Consider the following 16,354-nt stretch of genomic DNA (forward strand, 5'->3'; position numbering starts at 1 on the left):
CACCACCACACCGATATTGTCACGGTTGTCCTCCTCTTCATCTGAAGAGGAGAGGCGAGAAGGATCGGACCAAAATGCGGCGTCGTAAGTGTCCATGGTAAATCTTTAATAAAGAAAGTACTGACACTGCATACAAAACAATAAACAAATGGACCGTGAAGCTACAACATAGACAATCACCCACAAACAAACAGTGCAACCCAGGCTACCTAAGTATGATTCTCAATCAGAGACAACTAATGACACCTGCCTCTGATTGAGAACCATACTAGGCCGAAACATAGAAATACCCAAATCATAGAAAAACAAACATAGACTGCCCACCCAACTCACGCCCTGACCATACTAAATAAATACAAAACAAAGGAAATAAAGGTCAGAACGTGACAGATATGACACAACACAGAGACAAGTCAGTTAATCTCTGCCCAGTAATTATCTCTATCAATTTATGAAGAGCAGCTACACTGCACACATTATGGTTTTCAGTGCACTAAGCATGTTGGCTGTAGGGCACAATGGTGTATGTAATGACAGTACAGCTATACATGCCTATCACACTTGTTACTTGTCTAGAAAGTGTTGCCAGATCAGCTAACGCCTGTGATCCCAGTCAGAGGGAAATTACTGGAATGTGTGTGTGCATTATGGAGATCAGTCACTTTACTCACCTCCCTTGTTCAGGACAGCTCCACACACAGGACCATCAGTGTTGGAGAAAAGGGGCTGGTGGAATGAGTACGTACAGGGCTAAACATGTGTATGTGACCAATCAAATTTGATTTGATTATCACGTGTCCAATACAAATGAAAGCTGCCGTTTAATCTGGATGCCTTTCCTTTCGCGCCACTGATTATCATATCAAAGCAGCAGAGATGACATGCAGGGGAATAAGCTCCCTGTCAGCCTCCACACTCCACGGCTGCCCAGGCTACTCTACACCAGACTGGGGGTAATTGTAGGCATGTGGCTCTACTCGGTTCCACACTGAGGCGGGAGGAGAGCAATGGAGAGGAGAGGACACCTGTGGGGGCGTTTAAAGTGGAGAGGAGAGGCTGCGCGTGTCGCTGCATTTTGGGTGTGATGATATGAGCTGCAGGAGCGATGTGGAGTGCTACAGAGATGAGATGAGGAAACCCAGCGAGCCACAGCGTGGGGGCTGTTTAGATTACACCCCGACAGGATTTACTGTGCCAGGACCGGCAGGCTGTCCCCCTCACCATACCCCCCCCCCCCGCCCGCCGCCCCACGTGTACACCAGTAATACGGCCTGCGTAAACATTACACAGCAATTCCCACCACCCACACGAATCAAGCTCCTATCCAGTTTGTACACCATGGATTGCTGTAAAACAAACAGTGGCTTTAATTTGTTCAGACCCTACGTCTTTAGAGATGACTTATGGTCGTTCACACTGAGGTTTATTAAAAGCATATTTTGGAGTGTTGAGCGTGACGTGGGAGAGTGGGTGTAAGATTAACACATGGAGAGTGCAGAACGTTGTGTGGAGATGTTGAGCGTTCATTGGAGGTGGTAATTTATGAGCTCTCTTGATCCATTTGTTATTGTAACGTATCTCCAGGGTGGGTGAACTCAGACATGGTTGGTTCGCAGTCACCCGTATAGCTGCCTGCCCCCTCAGCCATGGCTGTATAAACTATCAGCTCTCTGCTGAACCTGGTGCCCTCTCCCCAACACCAGCCACCTGCAACTTCTCAAACCACTGTCTTCCTTTTGTTATTTCAATCTTCATTTCAATGTCAAACCAATGTCTCCAGTCTATTTCAAGTGGGGGTTTTTTGGTCTGCTGGAAGGACTTCACCTTGGCTTGGATTGGTGGGTAGTTCTCCCAGTGTCCACTGGAGGTAGCTGTTATCTTTTGATACATACTTGTCATGGCGAACAGAGAACTCTTCGCATCAGCAGGTTCCTTCCTTGCGTGTCTGAGAGTAAGCATCCAGGCTTGTTCCTCCAGATCAGTTGTCTTTTCTCATTAAGTTAACTGGTCGGGCTAATTGGTGCTTCTGGAGCCACAGCGAGTGGCCAGGGTTCCTGGGAGGCTTTTAGTGTGGCCCAACCAGTGCAGTTCATTAAAGGTGTTGGAAAAGCCTCTCACTCTGCCTGCGCCCCTCTCATGTCCCTGTACAGGAGATCCCCAGTGTGATATTAGTAATGGACGTGGAAGCAGCATGCACTCTTACCTTCTGTAACGCAATACTCACTTCTAAGGCTTCTGCTCCTTGGTTCCCACTGGATGGCCCAGTAGCTGAGATGCAGTAATAACGGCCAGTGTTACCTAATGAAGAAGGCTGAGACATTAAGTTTTAGAGCTGGGCTTTACCTTGCCAAAACTGTTTCTAGCTTTATGGGTAATTCAGTCATAAGTAATTGTGACCATGTGTAGGCACAAATAAAAATCCTGTGAATTTATAGTTTGTTATAAAAAAAACCTTGCCTGCTCTTCCACACTAAAAATATGTCCTTTTATGGTTTACTTTTTTACTTTCCTGTGACTTAATATTTTTTACTATATCGTAGGGCTGTCACAATACCAGTATTGTGATGTTTGTTTTTATGGTAAAAATGAAAACAAGAAGCAGACCAAACTCTGTGGTCCTTTAAAAACCTGCTTTATGTAAAATAATGTGTTATTCAGCTAGGAAATGTGACTCTGGATGACAACAATGATGTTTGTTTCCAACATTAGGGCTGTTTTCAAATCCGCTTTGTGTTTTGCTTCTTTGCCACGATACAAATGAGTATCGTGATACTGATATTGTCCCGGGCCCTACTATATAATTAATGCACTTTTACAGGGGAACTTGTTCTCTGTACTCTGTGCTCTGTACTGTTAGGGATGCCATTTGATAAGGCATGCTGAAACCTGTGGGTTTCTATCCTTACTCAATCCCTGCCTGTTATCATGGACCGTGAAGGATTATGACATTGTGTAGATGAGTCTGGCTTTAGGGTCAATCCAGACACTACACAGAGATGTTAGTATGTTGTATGTTACTCTTCTTTAGAGCACTTCTTCTGTCCCCACCCAGAGTCAATCTATCTTCAAGTCGTCTGGCTCTGGGAAGTGACTAAGTGATACTTTCCTTTGGCCTCTCTGGGAAAAAGACAGTGGATGATTTACAGTGTGTACAGCATATCATATTATAATAAATCTTAATTGCATTTTTTTAAATGAACTGTTGGTCTGGATCTTTTCAACTGTATAAACGGTGCCACTTGAATCAAATGGATATGGTGATCAAATAAAGGATATATAATGCCAATAGTATTATCGCTCTCCGATATAATCACTGTGATTAAGTTGTGATGACATTTACCGGTATGTCTCTCCTGCAGATTATCAAGCTGCTGGATGGGAAGCGTTCCCAAGCAGTGGGCATCCTCATCTCAAGTCTGCACCTGGAAATGAAGGACATTCAGCAAGGTGAGAGCAAACATTTAATGGTCTGTGTTAAAACCAAGTTGTTTGGCAGCTTTTTTTACAGGAGGATATTGTACTATTTCTGAAAACCATTCATTTCCTGTCTGTTAAACAAGGCTGTTCTTTTTTCGATTAAACAGTAATAAACATCAGTTGCAATCCTATTTTCACTAGATTAGAAAAGACACTTGATAAATTGCAGATGCAAGTGGTTATTTTTAGTGAAGACATGTTGAAGCCTGGCGCAAATTGTTTCCTGCCTCTTGACAGGTCCTAATGTGTGACTAGTTCCACTTTTATAGATGAATTTGTGTTTCATGTGGAACATGGAAGATTTCCAAGTTTTCCAAACTAGTGCATAATGTTGTGAGTGAACAGCATTGGAATGACATTAGACATTTTTGCTGAGAATTCTGTTTCACCAGCTTCAATCCTTCCTACACTGGTCAAAATCACATCAATATTTTCCCTTTTGAGCTAAAGAGGAGTGGAGTATTTGGTTGTGTATGTGTATTGGACTATATGTGTTTATATATGTGAATGGTGCGGGGAAACTCTGACACAGCGGTTAGGCATGCATAAATTGGATCCGTTGGCGACAGCCAGGGTAGAGGGCTGCATTTTCGCGGGATGACGGCAGGACCTGCGGTCTGACAGAGATCATTGTACAATCAGCATTTTTCATGCTGCGGTTGGGAGCGGTCGGTCAGACAGACAATTTTGGGATTCAAGGCGGTCTTCCACTCATCTACCTCCCATATCCGCACCAGGTGGTAGGCGTTCCGTAGATCCAGCTTGGATAACATGGTGGCCCCCTGGAGCAGCTCTAAGGCAGAGGAGATGAGTGGGAGCTGGTAGCGGTTCTTCACCGTTATGTCATTGATGCACGGGCGCAGGGTAGGGCTGAGGGATATGGCCAAAATCTCATATCCCGATATTGGTAATTTCATATCCCAATAACATACATATCACGATATATCACATTTTCTGTAAATTCAATGAATAAGTAGTTTATATAAAATGACCACATGTAAAGGCCTATTTCTTATTACATTTTGAATTATACTCAACAAATAAAAGGTACTTACTCATATTTGATTATTTCTCCTTTTATTTAGAACCTTTGTGCACATTTTCTAAGCATGTAACAAAATATAAAATATTACTGTATAAAATCTTAAAAGGTAAATAGAAAACATTTCAAATATAGTTGCAAACAAAATAAATATAGGCCTGAAATATATATTATTTTGGGGGGGCTTGCCTGTTTTGCATGTTATTTTGGCATTAATACGTGTCACATATCAATTTGCATTTGGTATCTTGGGTCGAGTGTCAGCACCAACTCACGAAACCCTCGTTTCTCGACCGTGTAAACTGGGGCCATGTCTTTGCAGATGTAAGTTGTAATGGCAGCTGTTATCTCCTTCCATCTTCGTCTCTTGCAACGTCTGAGTCGGGGGTTTGTTTTGAGCACTCGACTGTACTTTTGTGGGTCTCATCCGTAGACTCTCTCTGTATTGTTTCACATGATTCTTGCGTAGGTGGTAAAAGAGGTTAGTGGTGTTTGAGCCTGCGATATATTTTGCAGAGGACGGTTTTCTGGTCCATGTCAGACTTTTCATACACAAACCACGTCCATGTGACCGAAGTAGCCCCTCTTTTAGGTCCGAGCTCCGTGTCACCGTGCTCTGTGTCACGTTCACTCTCCTCCATGTTTGTTTGTGTTGCAAACTTCCTTCCACACGGCACGTGTGCGTCATCCAAAGCCTCGTCCAATTGACAAAAAATATTGCCGTAAGAGTGTGATTTGCGACACAACAAAATAAAATGAAATGATAGATGTTTTTCTATAGTCACATGATATATATCGTCATATCGCCCAGCCCTAGTGCAGGGTCTTGTCCTTCTTCTCTACAAAGAAGAACCCTGTGCAGGCGGGAGAGGATGAAGGATGTATTAATCCTGAAGTTTGGGGGTCCCCAACTTAGGTCTCCATAGCCCTGGTCTCCAGTCCCGACAGCGATTACAGTCCCCAGGGTGGAGTGGTGCTAGGGAGAAGGTCAATCCCGCAGTCATATAGTCGGTTTGGTGGAAGCGAAGTGGCCCGGGCCTTGTTGAACACCTCCCGAAGGTCCTTCAGCCCGTGATGGCACCAGTAGACCAGTTGATGAGGGGATTGTGTTGCTGGAGCCAGGAGAATCCCAAAACCACGGGAATCTGAGGAGACTTGGTGAGTAGAAATTGAATAGTCTCCCTGTGATTCCCAGACACCTGTAGGTTGATGGGAGTGGTATAATGAGTGACCCGGCCTAACATCCATTGGAATGGATAGGGGCTGAGTGGGGATGTTCAGCTCGGAAGCAAGGGTAGCGTCCAAAAAGCTCCAGAGTCAATGAGGACCCGGAGAGATTTAGACTGATTGGCATGAAAAGGGGTGCGAACAAGCAAAGCAGAAAAGTTCTCCATATGGCCCATCAGAGTACTCGCTCCTATCAGTGAGCCTGGTCTTTTATAGGACAAAAGGACACAAAATGACCAAGAGTCCCGCAATACAGACAACTCTTTGCGTTGATCCTGTATTTCCGTTCCGCTGGCGACAGCCCAGCTCTGCCTAGTTGCATAGGCTTGGGAGGCGGTGACTCTCGGCGTCTTCGGCGACTCTTGGGGGAGGTCGGGAAGCCTCGGGTTCTCTCGGCAATGGGGCCATCGGGGACTTTTGGGATGACTCGGAGGCAAGGTGGAATCCCTGGACGTGTGAGCGAAATCGAATTTCCTCTCCCTCTGTCGTTCCCGTAATCGCCCATCAGATGGTCAAATCTATGAGGGAATTGAGATCCGTAAATAACTCCCGAGCAGCAAGCTCGTCCTTGACCTCCTCCTAGATGCCATGCAGGAACATATCGAATAGCGCTTCCTGGTTCCAAGCACTCTCCGCTGCCAACGTGCGGAAATCCACGGCATAGTTTGCTACACTGCAGGAGTCCTGCCCGAAGCTGGATTAGCATCCAGGCAGCTTCTCTCCCAGAGAACGGGGCATCAAAAAACCTTGTTCACCACTCCCACGAACCCCTCCAGGCTAACACATCTGGCCGGCTGTTGTTCCCATACAACAGTAGCCAAGGCGAGAGCTCTCCCGGACCTCAGCGTGATGAGGTAGGCTATCTTGGAGCTATCCGAGGGGACGGCTGAAGCTCGAAGATGAGGGCAAACTGAGCTAGAAACACTTGACAGGTGCTCGGCTCTCCATAGAAGCGTTCCGGGGAGGTAAGCGGGGCTCCTGAGAACATGGAGTGACCGATGAGACGGCACAGCTAACAGCTAAGTTACTGAGGGGCTGTGGGGTTACCACCATGGTAGGTTGCCTCCCAGACAACCTGCAAAATTGCTCCAGCAAAATGTCCAACGCCCGGTCATGGCGTTCAGCCAACATTTGGACCCCCTCTATAAGGCCTTGAAGCAATTCCTCGTGCCTACCGATGGTGGCTCCTTGGGAGGAGATGGTGTTGTGAAGCTGGCCCGGATCTGCTGTGTCAGTCATGGCCAGTTCGTACTATCACGTTTCAGGTAAGACCCAGATGCAGACAACGTTCGAAGTAACACCAGTTTATTAATCCAACAGGGGAAGGCAAAAGACAGGTCAAGAGCAAGCAGGGGTCAGTAATCCAGATAGGTTGGACAAAGGTACAGGACGGCAGGCAGGCTCAGGGTCAGGATAGGCAGAGGTCAGTATTCCAGATAGGTGGGGCAAAGGTACAGGATGGCAGGCAGGGTCAGAGCAAGCAGAATGGTCAACACCGGGAAAACAAGAACAATCGAGAGAAAGGAGCAGAGGGAAAACATTGGTAGGCTTGACGAAACAAAACGAACTGGCAAAAGACAAACAGAGGACACAGGTATAAATACACAGGGGGTAATGGGGAAGATGGGTGACACCTGGAGGGGGGTGGAGACAATCACGAAGACAGGTGAGACAGATCAGGGTGTGACCCGCTCTCATCATTCTTGCTGCTTCAAGTTCAGTAGCCATACATGCGAGATCAGGTGTGCATATGGTCTCAATTAAATAGACTAGGCTATAGCCTATGAATGGGCAGAGAAGCACGGGGCAGTTATCTTTCCAAGGAAATGTAATATCTAAATATGATTATGCTACATTTTGCTACTTTCCCTAGAAATACATATTGATCACCCATATTTGTCTCCGTCTGAAAATAGCCCCACTCCTAAAAGGCAGGCTCTAAAACGTTGCTCAAGATAAAGTGCAAATCTCTCCAACTCCGCTCTCTTCAAACAATGTCTAATCTATTGGCTGATATAGCCCAGTAATACCGATAGCCTAATATAATGGGCCACGTGAGAATCTCTGGGTATTTTAACCTATTTCTTAGGTTATTTTAGCGCATTTTTGATATTGCCTGTAGGGCTAAAAATTGCTGGGACCATGGCTGGCAAGTGATCTGCGTCACATACCCTTAAAATAACATTGCAGGTCTGCGGTTAGGATCGGAACCAGTTCTTGCGGTAGCGGGTGGGAGTCCCAAGGAAATTCAGAGGTGTTGGCGGGGTATGAAAAGCGGTGGGAGGGGGATGAATAAATCCGTCCTGTGCATAGCTCTAAGCCTGGGTGCGTTGGGTTGATACTGCGACTGGGAGTGGAGGGGTTGGCAGTCTTAGTGGCCCGGCGGATCTGTTCATTGTTGCCAGTGACGGTTTCCACCACCTAATGGGAGCGACACCCTGCTAATGATCTGAGTGTGTATAAATCCACCTTTGCAGTCAGCAGACACCACACCGCCACTATAAAACGGCAGCCCAATGCAAGCCAAGCAACACATTGGGTCAAGCTACTGTTTTTGGTTTTCATTTTTTTTGTTCTCTCTCCTCTTTTTGTCGGTGTCGAGGTAAAGAACCCCCAATAAAAGAGCCTGCTCTCTCCCAGCATGAGCCTGCTTCCTACAGCCTTAATGGGAGGTGTAGGTGAAATGGACAATTTGAATCTGACAATTCAGCAGAGTGGCCTAATAAGCACTTCTAAGGGCCCTGGTCCCTGGCCTCACCTGCTTGCCTGCTCTTTGTTGGCAAATTAAAAGGACATGGGACATGTAATGTAATTACATCCACTAGGGAGGGGGAGACAAGGGAGGGGGGCTCTGGTTACCCAGTGCAGGGAGAGGGGAGAGAGGGGGCCAACGGAGGGCCTGAGACTGGCTGGGGGACCTCCTGGGCCACCGCAGTTCAAGGCAGAGGGGAGGTTCCCCCACACCTCACCACACACACCACACACCCTGAGCGATGAGTGAGAAGTGGAGGGAAAGGGAGTGAGGCTGCGACGGGGTTCCTTTGATCTCCCGGTGTGGAGAGATATCCAGGCTCTGGCCCCCTTGGCTCAGAGCACTGTGCTGCTCTGCGGCCCTCCTTTGGTGTGTGATTGACGGTTGCATGGCGGGCGTGCTGAGGCCTTGAGTAATCCACTCTAATAAGCGGTAGGAAATGGCCACCACCTCCAGCCTGCTCTGTAGCCTGCTGCTCTCCACTTTAATCCAGCCTCCAGGGCTGCTCTACTGCCCTAGCTGGTCGTAGGGGCTTGTGGAAGCTGTGGACGTCAGTGGAAGAATGCTTGGATTCTCGGACGCAAATCTTTTTCTTCTGATTTGGAGGCCTTGTGTGGAGATTGAAGGTGACATGTCATAATGAATCCAGGGTGTCGCTCTATACAGTACAGTCATGTGCTTCTGGCTTGACTTCACTGGTGGCTCTTTGCTAGTCAGGTGACTCTGAGACATGATGCAGCTACAGTGGTGTGGAGAGGGGCTTGTTTCCACTCACACTGGGTCCGTTTTAGGCTGATCTGAGAGCAGGTGTCGCTCTGCAGTCTGTAACTGACAGCACACAGATCCATATCAGCTATGAGACAAGGAGCCATCCCTCCCAGTCTGCTCCCTCCTATGCTCTTCTCTCCTTTCCTCCCTGACCTGCACCCAGCCATAAAGCCGTGACTCGTCTCTCTGAGACACTGAGCAGAGCTCTCCCTCTCTTACTTTTTCTCTCACACACTTTCTCTTTTGCTGATAAGACTTGCTCTCTCTCTCTCTCTCTCTCTCTCTCTCTCTCTCTCTCTCTCTCTCTCTCTCTCTCTCTCTCTCTCTCTCTCTCCCTCTCTCTCCCTCTCTCTCCCTCTCCCTTCCCTCCTCTCTCTATGCAGCCCCCCTTTAGAGATCATTACTGGAGACTGTGGTGGTTCTGGCTACAGGTCCTGGGGTTAAACAGTTACAGGCTCTCTCCTGTGACCCGTGGCCTATAGGCTTAGTCCTCTGCATGTCGGCCTGAGAGGAGAGCCCCCGTGTGAGGTGGGCTCTGGGCACTGCTTTGCTGTGCTCTGACACCACAGCTGCCCTGTCCAGCCTGACCACACTCCCAGATACCCCACCACTCCCTAATACTCTCATTCACTCACTCCAAAATCAAAGTTTGTCAGACATGTCAGACCTCAAAAGTTGTCTAATGTTAAATGACTTAACAAAATAATACACACACCGATTTACACATTTTCTCTCTGAAAAAATGTAGTTCTTTTAATCTGACTGTCATAAGTGTAACGGTCGTCATAGGTGGAAGAAAAGGATGACCAATGCGCAGCGTGGTAAGTCAAATCAAATCAAATCAAATTGATTTATATAGCCCTTCGTACATCAGCTGATATCTCAAAGTGCTGTACAGAAACCCAGCCTAAAACCCCAAACAGCAAGCAATGCAGGTGTAGAAGCACGGTGGCTAGGAAAAACTCCCTAGAAAGGCCAAAACCTAGGAAGAAACCTAGAGAGGAACCAGGCTATGTGGGGTGGCCAGTCCTCTTCTGGCTGTGCCGGGTGGAGATTATAACAGAACATGGCCAAGATGTTCAAATGTTCATAAATTACCAGCATGGTCGAATAATAATAAGGCAGAACAGTTGAAACTGGAGCAGCAGCACGGCCAGGTGGACTGGGGACAGCAAGGAGTCATCATGTCAGGTAGTCTTGGGGCATGGTCCTAGGGCTCAGGTCCTCCGAGAGAGAGAAAGAAAGAGAGAAAGAGAGAATTTGAGAAAGCACACTTAAATTCACACAGGACACCGGATAGGACAGGAGAAGTACTCCAGATATAACAAACTGACCCTAGCCCCCCCGACACAAACTACTGCAGCATAAATACTGGAGGCTGAGACAGGAGGGGTCAAGAGACACTGTGGCCCCATCCGAGGACACCCCCGGACAGGGCCAAACAGGAAGGATATAACCCCCCCCACTTTGCCAAAGCACAGCCCCCATACCACTAGAGGGAAATCTTCAACCACCAACTTACCATCCTGAGACAAGGCTGAGTATAGCCCACAAAGATCTCCGCCACGGCACAACCCAAGGGGGGACGCCAACCCAGACAGGATGACCACATCAGTGAATCAACCCACTCAGGTGACGCACCCCCACCAGGGACGGCATGAGAGAGCCCCAGTAAGCCAGTGACTCAGCCTCTGTAATAGGGTTAGAGGCAGAGAATCCCAGTGGAAAGAGGGGAACCGGCCAGGCAGAGACAGCAAGGGCGGTTCGTTGCTCCAGAGCCTTTCCGTTCACCTTCCCAATCCTGGGCCAGACTACACTCAATCATATGACCCACTGAAGAGATGAGTCTTCAGTAAAGACTTAAAGGTTGAGACCGAGTTTGCGTCTCTGACATGGGTAGGCAGACCGTTCCATAAAAATGGAGCTCTATAGGAGAAAGCCCTGCCTCCAGCTGTTTGCTTAGAAATTCTAGGGACAATTAGGAGGCCTGCGTCTTGTGACCGTAGCGTACATGTAGGTATGTACGGCAGGACCAAATCAGAGAGATAGGTAGGAGCAAGCCCATGTAATGCTTTGTAGGTTAGCAGTAAAACCTTGAAATCAGCCCTTGCTTTGACAGGAAGCCAGTGTAGGGAGGCTAGCACTGGAGTAATATGATCAAATTATTTGGTTCTAGTCAAGATTCTAGCAGCCGTATTTAGCACTAACTGAAGTTTATTTAGTGCTTTATCCGGGTAGCCGGACAGTAGAGCATTGCAGTAGTCTAACCTAGAAGTGGCAAAAGCATAGATAAATTTTTCTGCATCATTTTTGGACAGAAAGTTTCAGATTTTTGCAATGTTACGTAGATGGAAAAAAGCTGTCCTTGAAATGGTCTTGATATGTTCTTCAAAAGAGAGATCAGGGTCCAGAGTAACACCGAGGTCCTTCACAGTTTTATTTGAGACGACTGTACAACCATTAAGATTAATTGTCAGATTCAACAGAAGATCCCTTTGTTTCTTGGGACCTAGAACAAGCATCTCTGTTTTGTCCGAATTTAAAAGTAGAACGTTTGCAGCCATCCACTTCCTTATGTCTGAAACACATGCTTCTAGCAAGGGCAATTTTGGGGCTTCACCATGTTTCATTGAAATGTACAGCTGTGTGTCATCCGCATAGCAGTGAAAGTTAACATTATGTTTTCGAATGACATCCCCAAGAGGTAAAATATATAGTGAAAACAATAGTGGTCCTAAAACGGAACCTTGAGGAACACCGAAATTTACAGGTGATTTGTCAGAGGACAAACCATTCACAGAGACAAACTGATATCTTTCCGACAGATAAGATCTAAACCATGCCAGAACTTGTCCGTGTAGACCAATTTGGGTTTCCAATCTCTCCAAAAGAAAGTGGTGATCGATGGTATCAAAAGCAGCACTAAGGTCTAGGAGCACGAGGACAGATGCAGAGCCTCGGTCCGATGCCATTAAAATGTAATTTACCACCTTCACAAGTGCAGTCTCAGTGCTGTGATGGGGTCTAAAACCAGACTGAAGCATTTCGTATACATTGTTTGTCTTCAGGAAGGCAGTGAGTTGCTGCGCAACAGCCTTTTCTAAAAAAAATTTGAGGAATGGAAGATTCGATATAGGCCGATAGTGTTTTATATTTTCTGGGTCAAGGTTTGGCTTTTTCAAGAGAGGCTTTATTACTGCCACTTTTAGTGAGTTTGGTACACATCCGGTGGATAGAGAGCCATTTATTATGTTCAACATGGGAGGGCCAAGCACAGGAAGCAGCTCTTTCAGTAGTTTAGTTGGAATAGGGTCCAGTATGCAGCTTGAAGGTTTAGAGGCCATGATTATTAAGTAAGTGTCCATATTCTTTAATAAAATAATTGAACACTGAAACAAAACGACAAATGAACAGTCCTGTATGGTGCTGAAAAAACACTGAACAGAAAATAATCACCCACACCACACAGGTGGGAAAAGGCTACCTAAGTATGATTCTCAATCAGAGACAACTAATGACACCTGCCTCTGATTGAGAACCATACCAAGCCAAACACAAAAACACCACATAGAAAAGGGAACATAGATAACCCACCCAACTCACGCCCTGACCATACTAAAACAAAGACATAACAAGATAACTAAGGTCAGAACGTGACAATAAGGTTCCATGACTTTGTCCACACAGGGCATCTGAACACACAAAATACATTTGGATGATTTTCATTACATTTTGGGTGTTTTATTTAACTTTTGTACACCTGTCGTGTTCCCAGTCAAAAATGACCGGTCATTAGAAATGAATGGGTGAGACTACAATTAGTGTATAAAATTGAGTTCAGGCACATGCCCATTCATCAGATGGATACACTTCCTCTCCCTGACCCCCACATGCATGTGTGTTTGAACACACACACACCTCACTCCCCTTGGCTTCCATGGCAAACCGCACAGGAACCTTTCCCCAATAGAATCTTTCCCCCACAGGAACCACACCTGTTTGGCATTCTCACAAACAATTGCAACATTGTTTCAATAATATATATAACTTTTCTTGCAGCTCTGGTATATAATATAAAGCTTTTTTGAGGCCTTGCTCACAATTCAATCTGTGGCAGCACAATGACCAGACAATATACTGTATGTGAGGCTCTTGATCATATCTTTGATCATGACACTGGTATATTCTGTGTATTCTGTGATAAATAGCACAATATGTTTAATCTGAGTATTTGTTATAGTCAAAATAATCCATACATTATGCTTTTTTTAACTCAAAATCAAGTTGTATGAGCTCAGGTCAATGAGGCCTACTGGCCATAAATAGCAAATAGAAGTTCAAAACGTATAATGTTCACAAGAACGTAAATTGAAACAAAGATCTAACCCAACATTAGGTGATAATATATGTATTTTTATGGATTCATAATCAGCTATAATGGGGCGGTCATTTTGGACCGGGAACACAGAATGAATTAACATGAAACGAACACAGCAGGAGGGTTAAGATGATCCGTGATGTGTATGTTAGCATCTGAAATATGCTAGTGTTTAGTTGCTATCCAATCCTTGTACATAGCATGTCTATGCATTTAACCTCTTTGACAAGTTGGGCTCCAAACCCAGGAAGCAATTGAGACAGCATGCTTGCCCAACATATTTCATCTTTATAAGAGAATGCCTCTAATAAGTGAATGTACTGTTCCAGCTGTTTTGACTGTGGATAACTCTGTGGTGGACTTGGAGACCATCGAGGCTTTATATGAAAATGTGAGTATTCAGAAGTGTGTTGTAAAGTCATCGCAACAGCATGAGAGAAATGTGAGATGCCAAACTCCTTTTTAAAGGTCCAATGCAGCTGTTTTTATCACAATATCAAATCATTTATGGTAACAATTAAGTTCCTTACTGTGATTGTTTTCAATTAAAATAGTCAAAAAGAATTCTGCGATGACTGTCTGTGAGTGTTCTGAGTGGGGAGGGGAAATCTGAAAATTTGATCTTATTGGCAGAGAGGTTTGAACTCTCTTTCTAATTGGTCTATTAACTAATTTAAAATGTCCTGTCGTCTTTTCAAAAAGCCCTTACACTAAAAGGGCATCATCATCATGTTCACCATTTCATACTATTATTCCAACTTCATAGTGTGGAAATATATATAAAACACAGGAAAATCATGTTTTTGACCACACTGGGCCATTAAGTATTCTTCTCCGCATGCTTTTGTTAAACTACACTAGTGCTCCATAACATCTGCTAGCCTACAGCTCATTTCTCAGTGATATCACACTCAACATTTGTCTATTGCTATTCTGTCTTGTTTTGCGTTGACTATGTCTAAATCGTTCATTGTTACAGCTCTATTGTTGTCCTCTAACCTGTCCTGTTTGTGTGTGATCACAGAGGGCCACTAGTGACGAGCTGCAGAAGATCAAAAAACACTATGAAACATCCAAGGAGGATGAGGTGAAGCTACTGGACAAGCCTGAACAGTATGAGTACTTCTCCAGCACCCAAGGGTTCAGGGAGATGGGTAGTAGAACACTGGACCCTGACTTCTACTGCAGTCAGAGAACTACAACCTCATACACACAGAAAACCACCCCCTCCTGTGAATTCAACACGTCAACACAATTTCAGAGGCTACTTTGATTTTGGCTGAGTTTTTTTTATTTTAAATGCATCATGTGGTTTCTAATGTGTACAGCCAGAGACAAACAGTTTGATTATGAAACACTTTGGTCTCTGGCAGCCTGAGGCTCACTCGTCATATCGAGTGGTTCTTTAGAGCCAAACCATTATAGGGAGATATTTAACATAAACATAACTTAGAAAAGGTGGCATCAATTTTGTGTTTATTTCTCTTTTAATAAGTAAATAAACCAAGCTCCTTATTGTTACTCAGACTGTAAATATTTGTTCCTGGTCTGTTTGCAACCTCCATGATCTGAAAGCTCCATAGCTGTCTGACTGACTCGAAACACGTGCATGTTTGCGTGTGTGTTGCATGTTTGTGTGTCTTACACAGTGTGTGTGTGTGTGTGTGTTCACACGTGCTCTCTGAGTGAACAAGAGAGTTAGACGGCTGCTGGCTCTCAGGGAGGCGTCTCTCCCATGGGGGTTAAACGTAGCTGGCCTGTTAATGACTTGTCACTGTGGGGTTGAGGGCCATGTTTGAACAGAGCTGTCACTAGACTGTGAGTCATACCCACTCAGTGTCTGCCTCCATCAGCAGCCTGATCCCACAGGATATTACTGCTCTCCTCGGATATGTCCCTGTTTACATGAGTCGGCCTGATGCTCCCTTTGATCAATCAGCGCTCTGGCCCTCCTTCAGTTGACCCTGGACCTATCAAACTATCAGAGCAGGACGACTCATGACTATCAGCTGCTAGTTAAAAGCTATAGTGACTCAGCCGTGTGTGTGTGGAAGTAGCGCAGCCAAGGATTAAAAATAGTTCTTCCTGTTGGACATTTAGTTTAATTTTGTCATAACACATTATTTCCTCTTGTGCAGGTTCTTGTATGAACTCTCCCAGATTCCAGACTTCTCTGGCCGGTCCCACTGCATCATATTCCAGTCTATCTTCCTCGACTCCATGTCCTCCATCCACCGCAAAGTAGAAATAGTCTCCACCGTGAGCAAAGTAAGACTGGACATGACTTCAATCTTGGTTTGTTATTGTATGAGCTTATAACATGCTGACTGTGTGTGTGTGTGTGTGTGTGTGTGTGTGTGTGTGTGTGTGTGTGTGTGTGTGTGTGTGTGTGTGTGGTGTGTGTGTGTGTGTGTGTGTGTGTGTGTGTGTGTGTGTGTGTGTGTGTGTGTGTGTGTGTGTGTGTGTGTTGTGTGTGTGTGTGTGTGTGTGTGTGTGTGTGTGTCAGGATCTGCTGGACTGTAGCAGTGTGAAGGATGTGATAGGGCTGGTCCTAGCCTTTGGGAACTACATGAACGGAGGCAACAGGACGCGAGGTCAAGCTGATGGCTTTGGCCTGGAGATCCTGCCCAAACTGAAGGACGTCAAGAGCAGGGTACACTCATCACACATGAACACGTATTATACTGGTTTTATCTACAGTATACTTCCT

General features: G+C 45.6%; 1 protein-coding gene across 3 annotated transcripts in view; it reads left to right on the forward strand.

The window, feature by feature from the left end:
* The window catches only part of LOC109904018 (formin), a 109,159-nt gene that overhangs the window by 38,437 nt on the left and 54,368 nt on the right, over positions 1-16,354 (forward strand). For all 3 annotated transcript variants that reach the window (XM_020501080.2, XM_031788212.1, XM_031788213.1), the window contains 5 exons: positions 3,360-3,447; positions 13,974-14,035; positions 14,669-14,757; positions 15,783-15,912; positions 16,151-16,297. In XM_020501080.2, the coding sequence (XP_020356669.2) occupies positions 3,360-3,447; positions 13,974-14,035; positions 14,669-14,757; positions 15,783-15,912; positions 16,151-16,297 (516 nt within the window). The remainder of the gene's footprint in view (positions 1-3,359; positions 3,448-13,973; positions 14,036-14,668; positions 14,758-15,782; positions 15,913-16,150; positions 16,298-16,354) is intronic.

This window comes from Oncorhynchus kisutch, linkage group LG14, assembly GCF_002021735.2.
Source record: "Oncorhynchus kisutch isolate 150728-3 linkage group LG14, Okis_V2, whole genome shotgun sequence".
Lineage (NCBI taxonomy): Eukaryota > Metazoa > Chordata > Actinopteri > Salmoniformes > Salmonidae > Oncorhynchus > Oncorhynchus kisutch.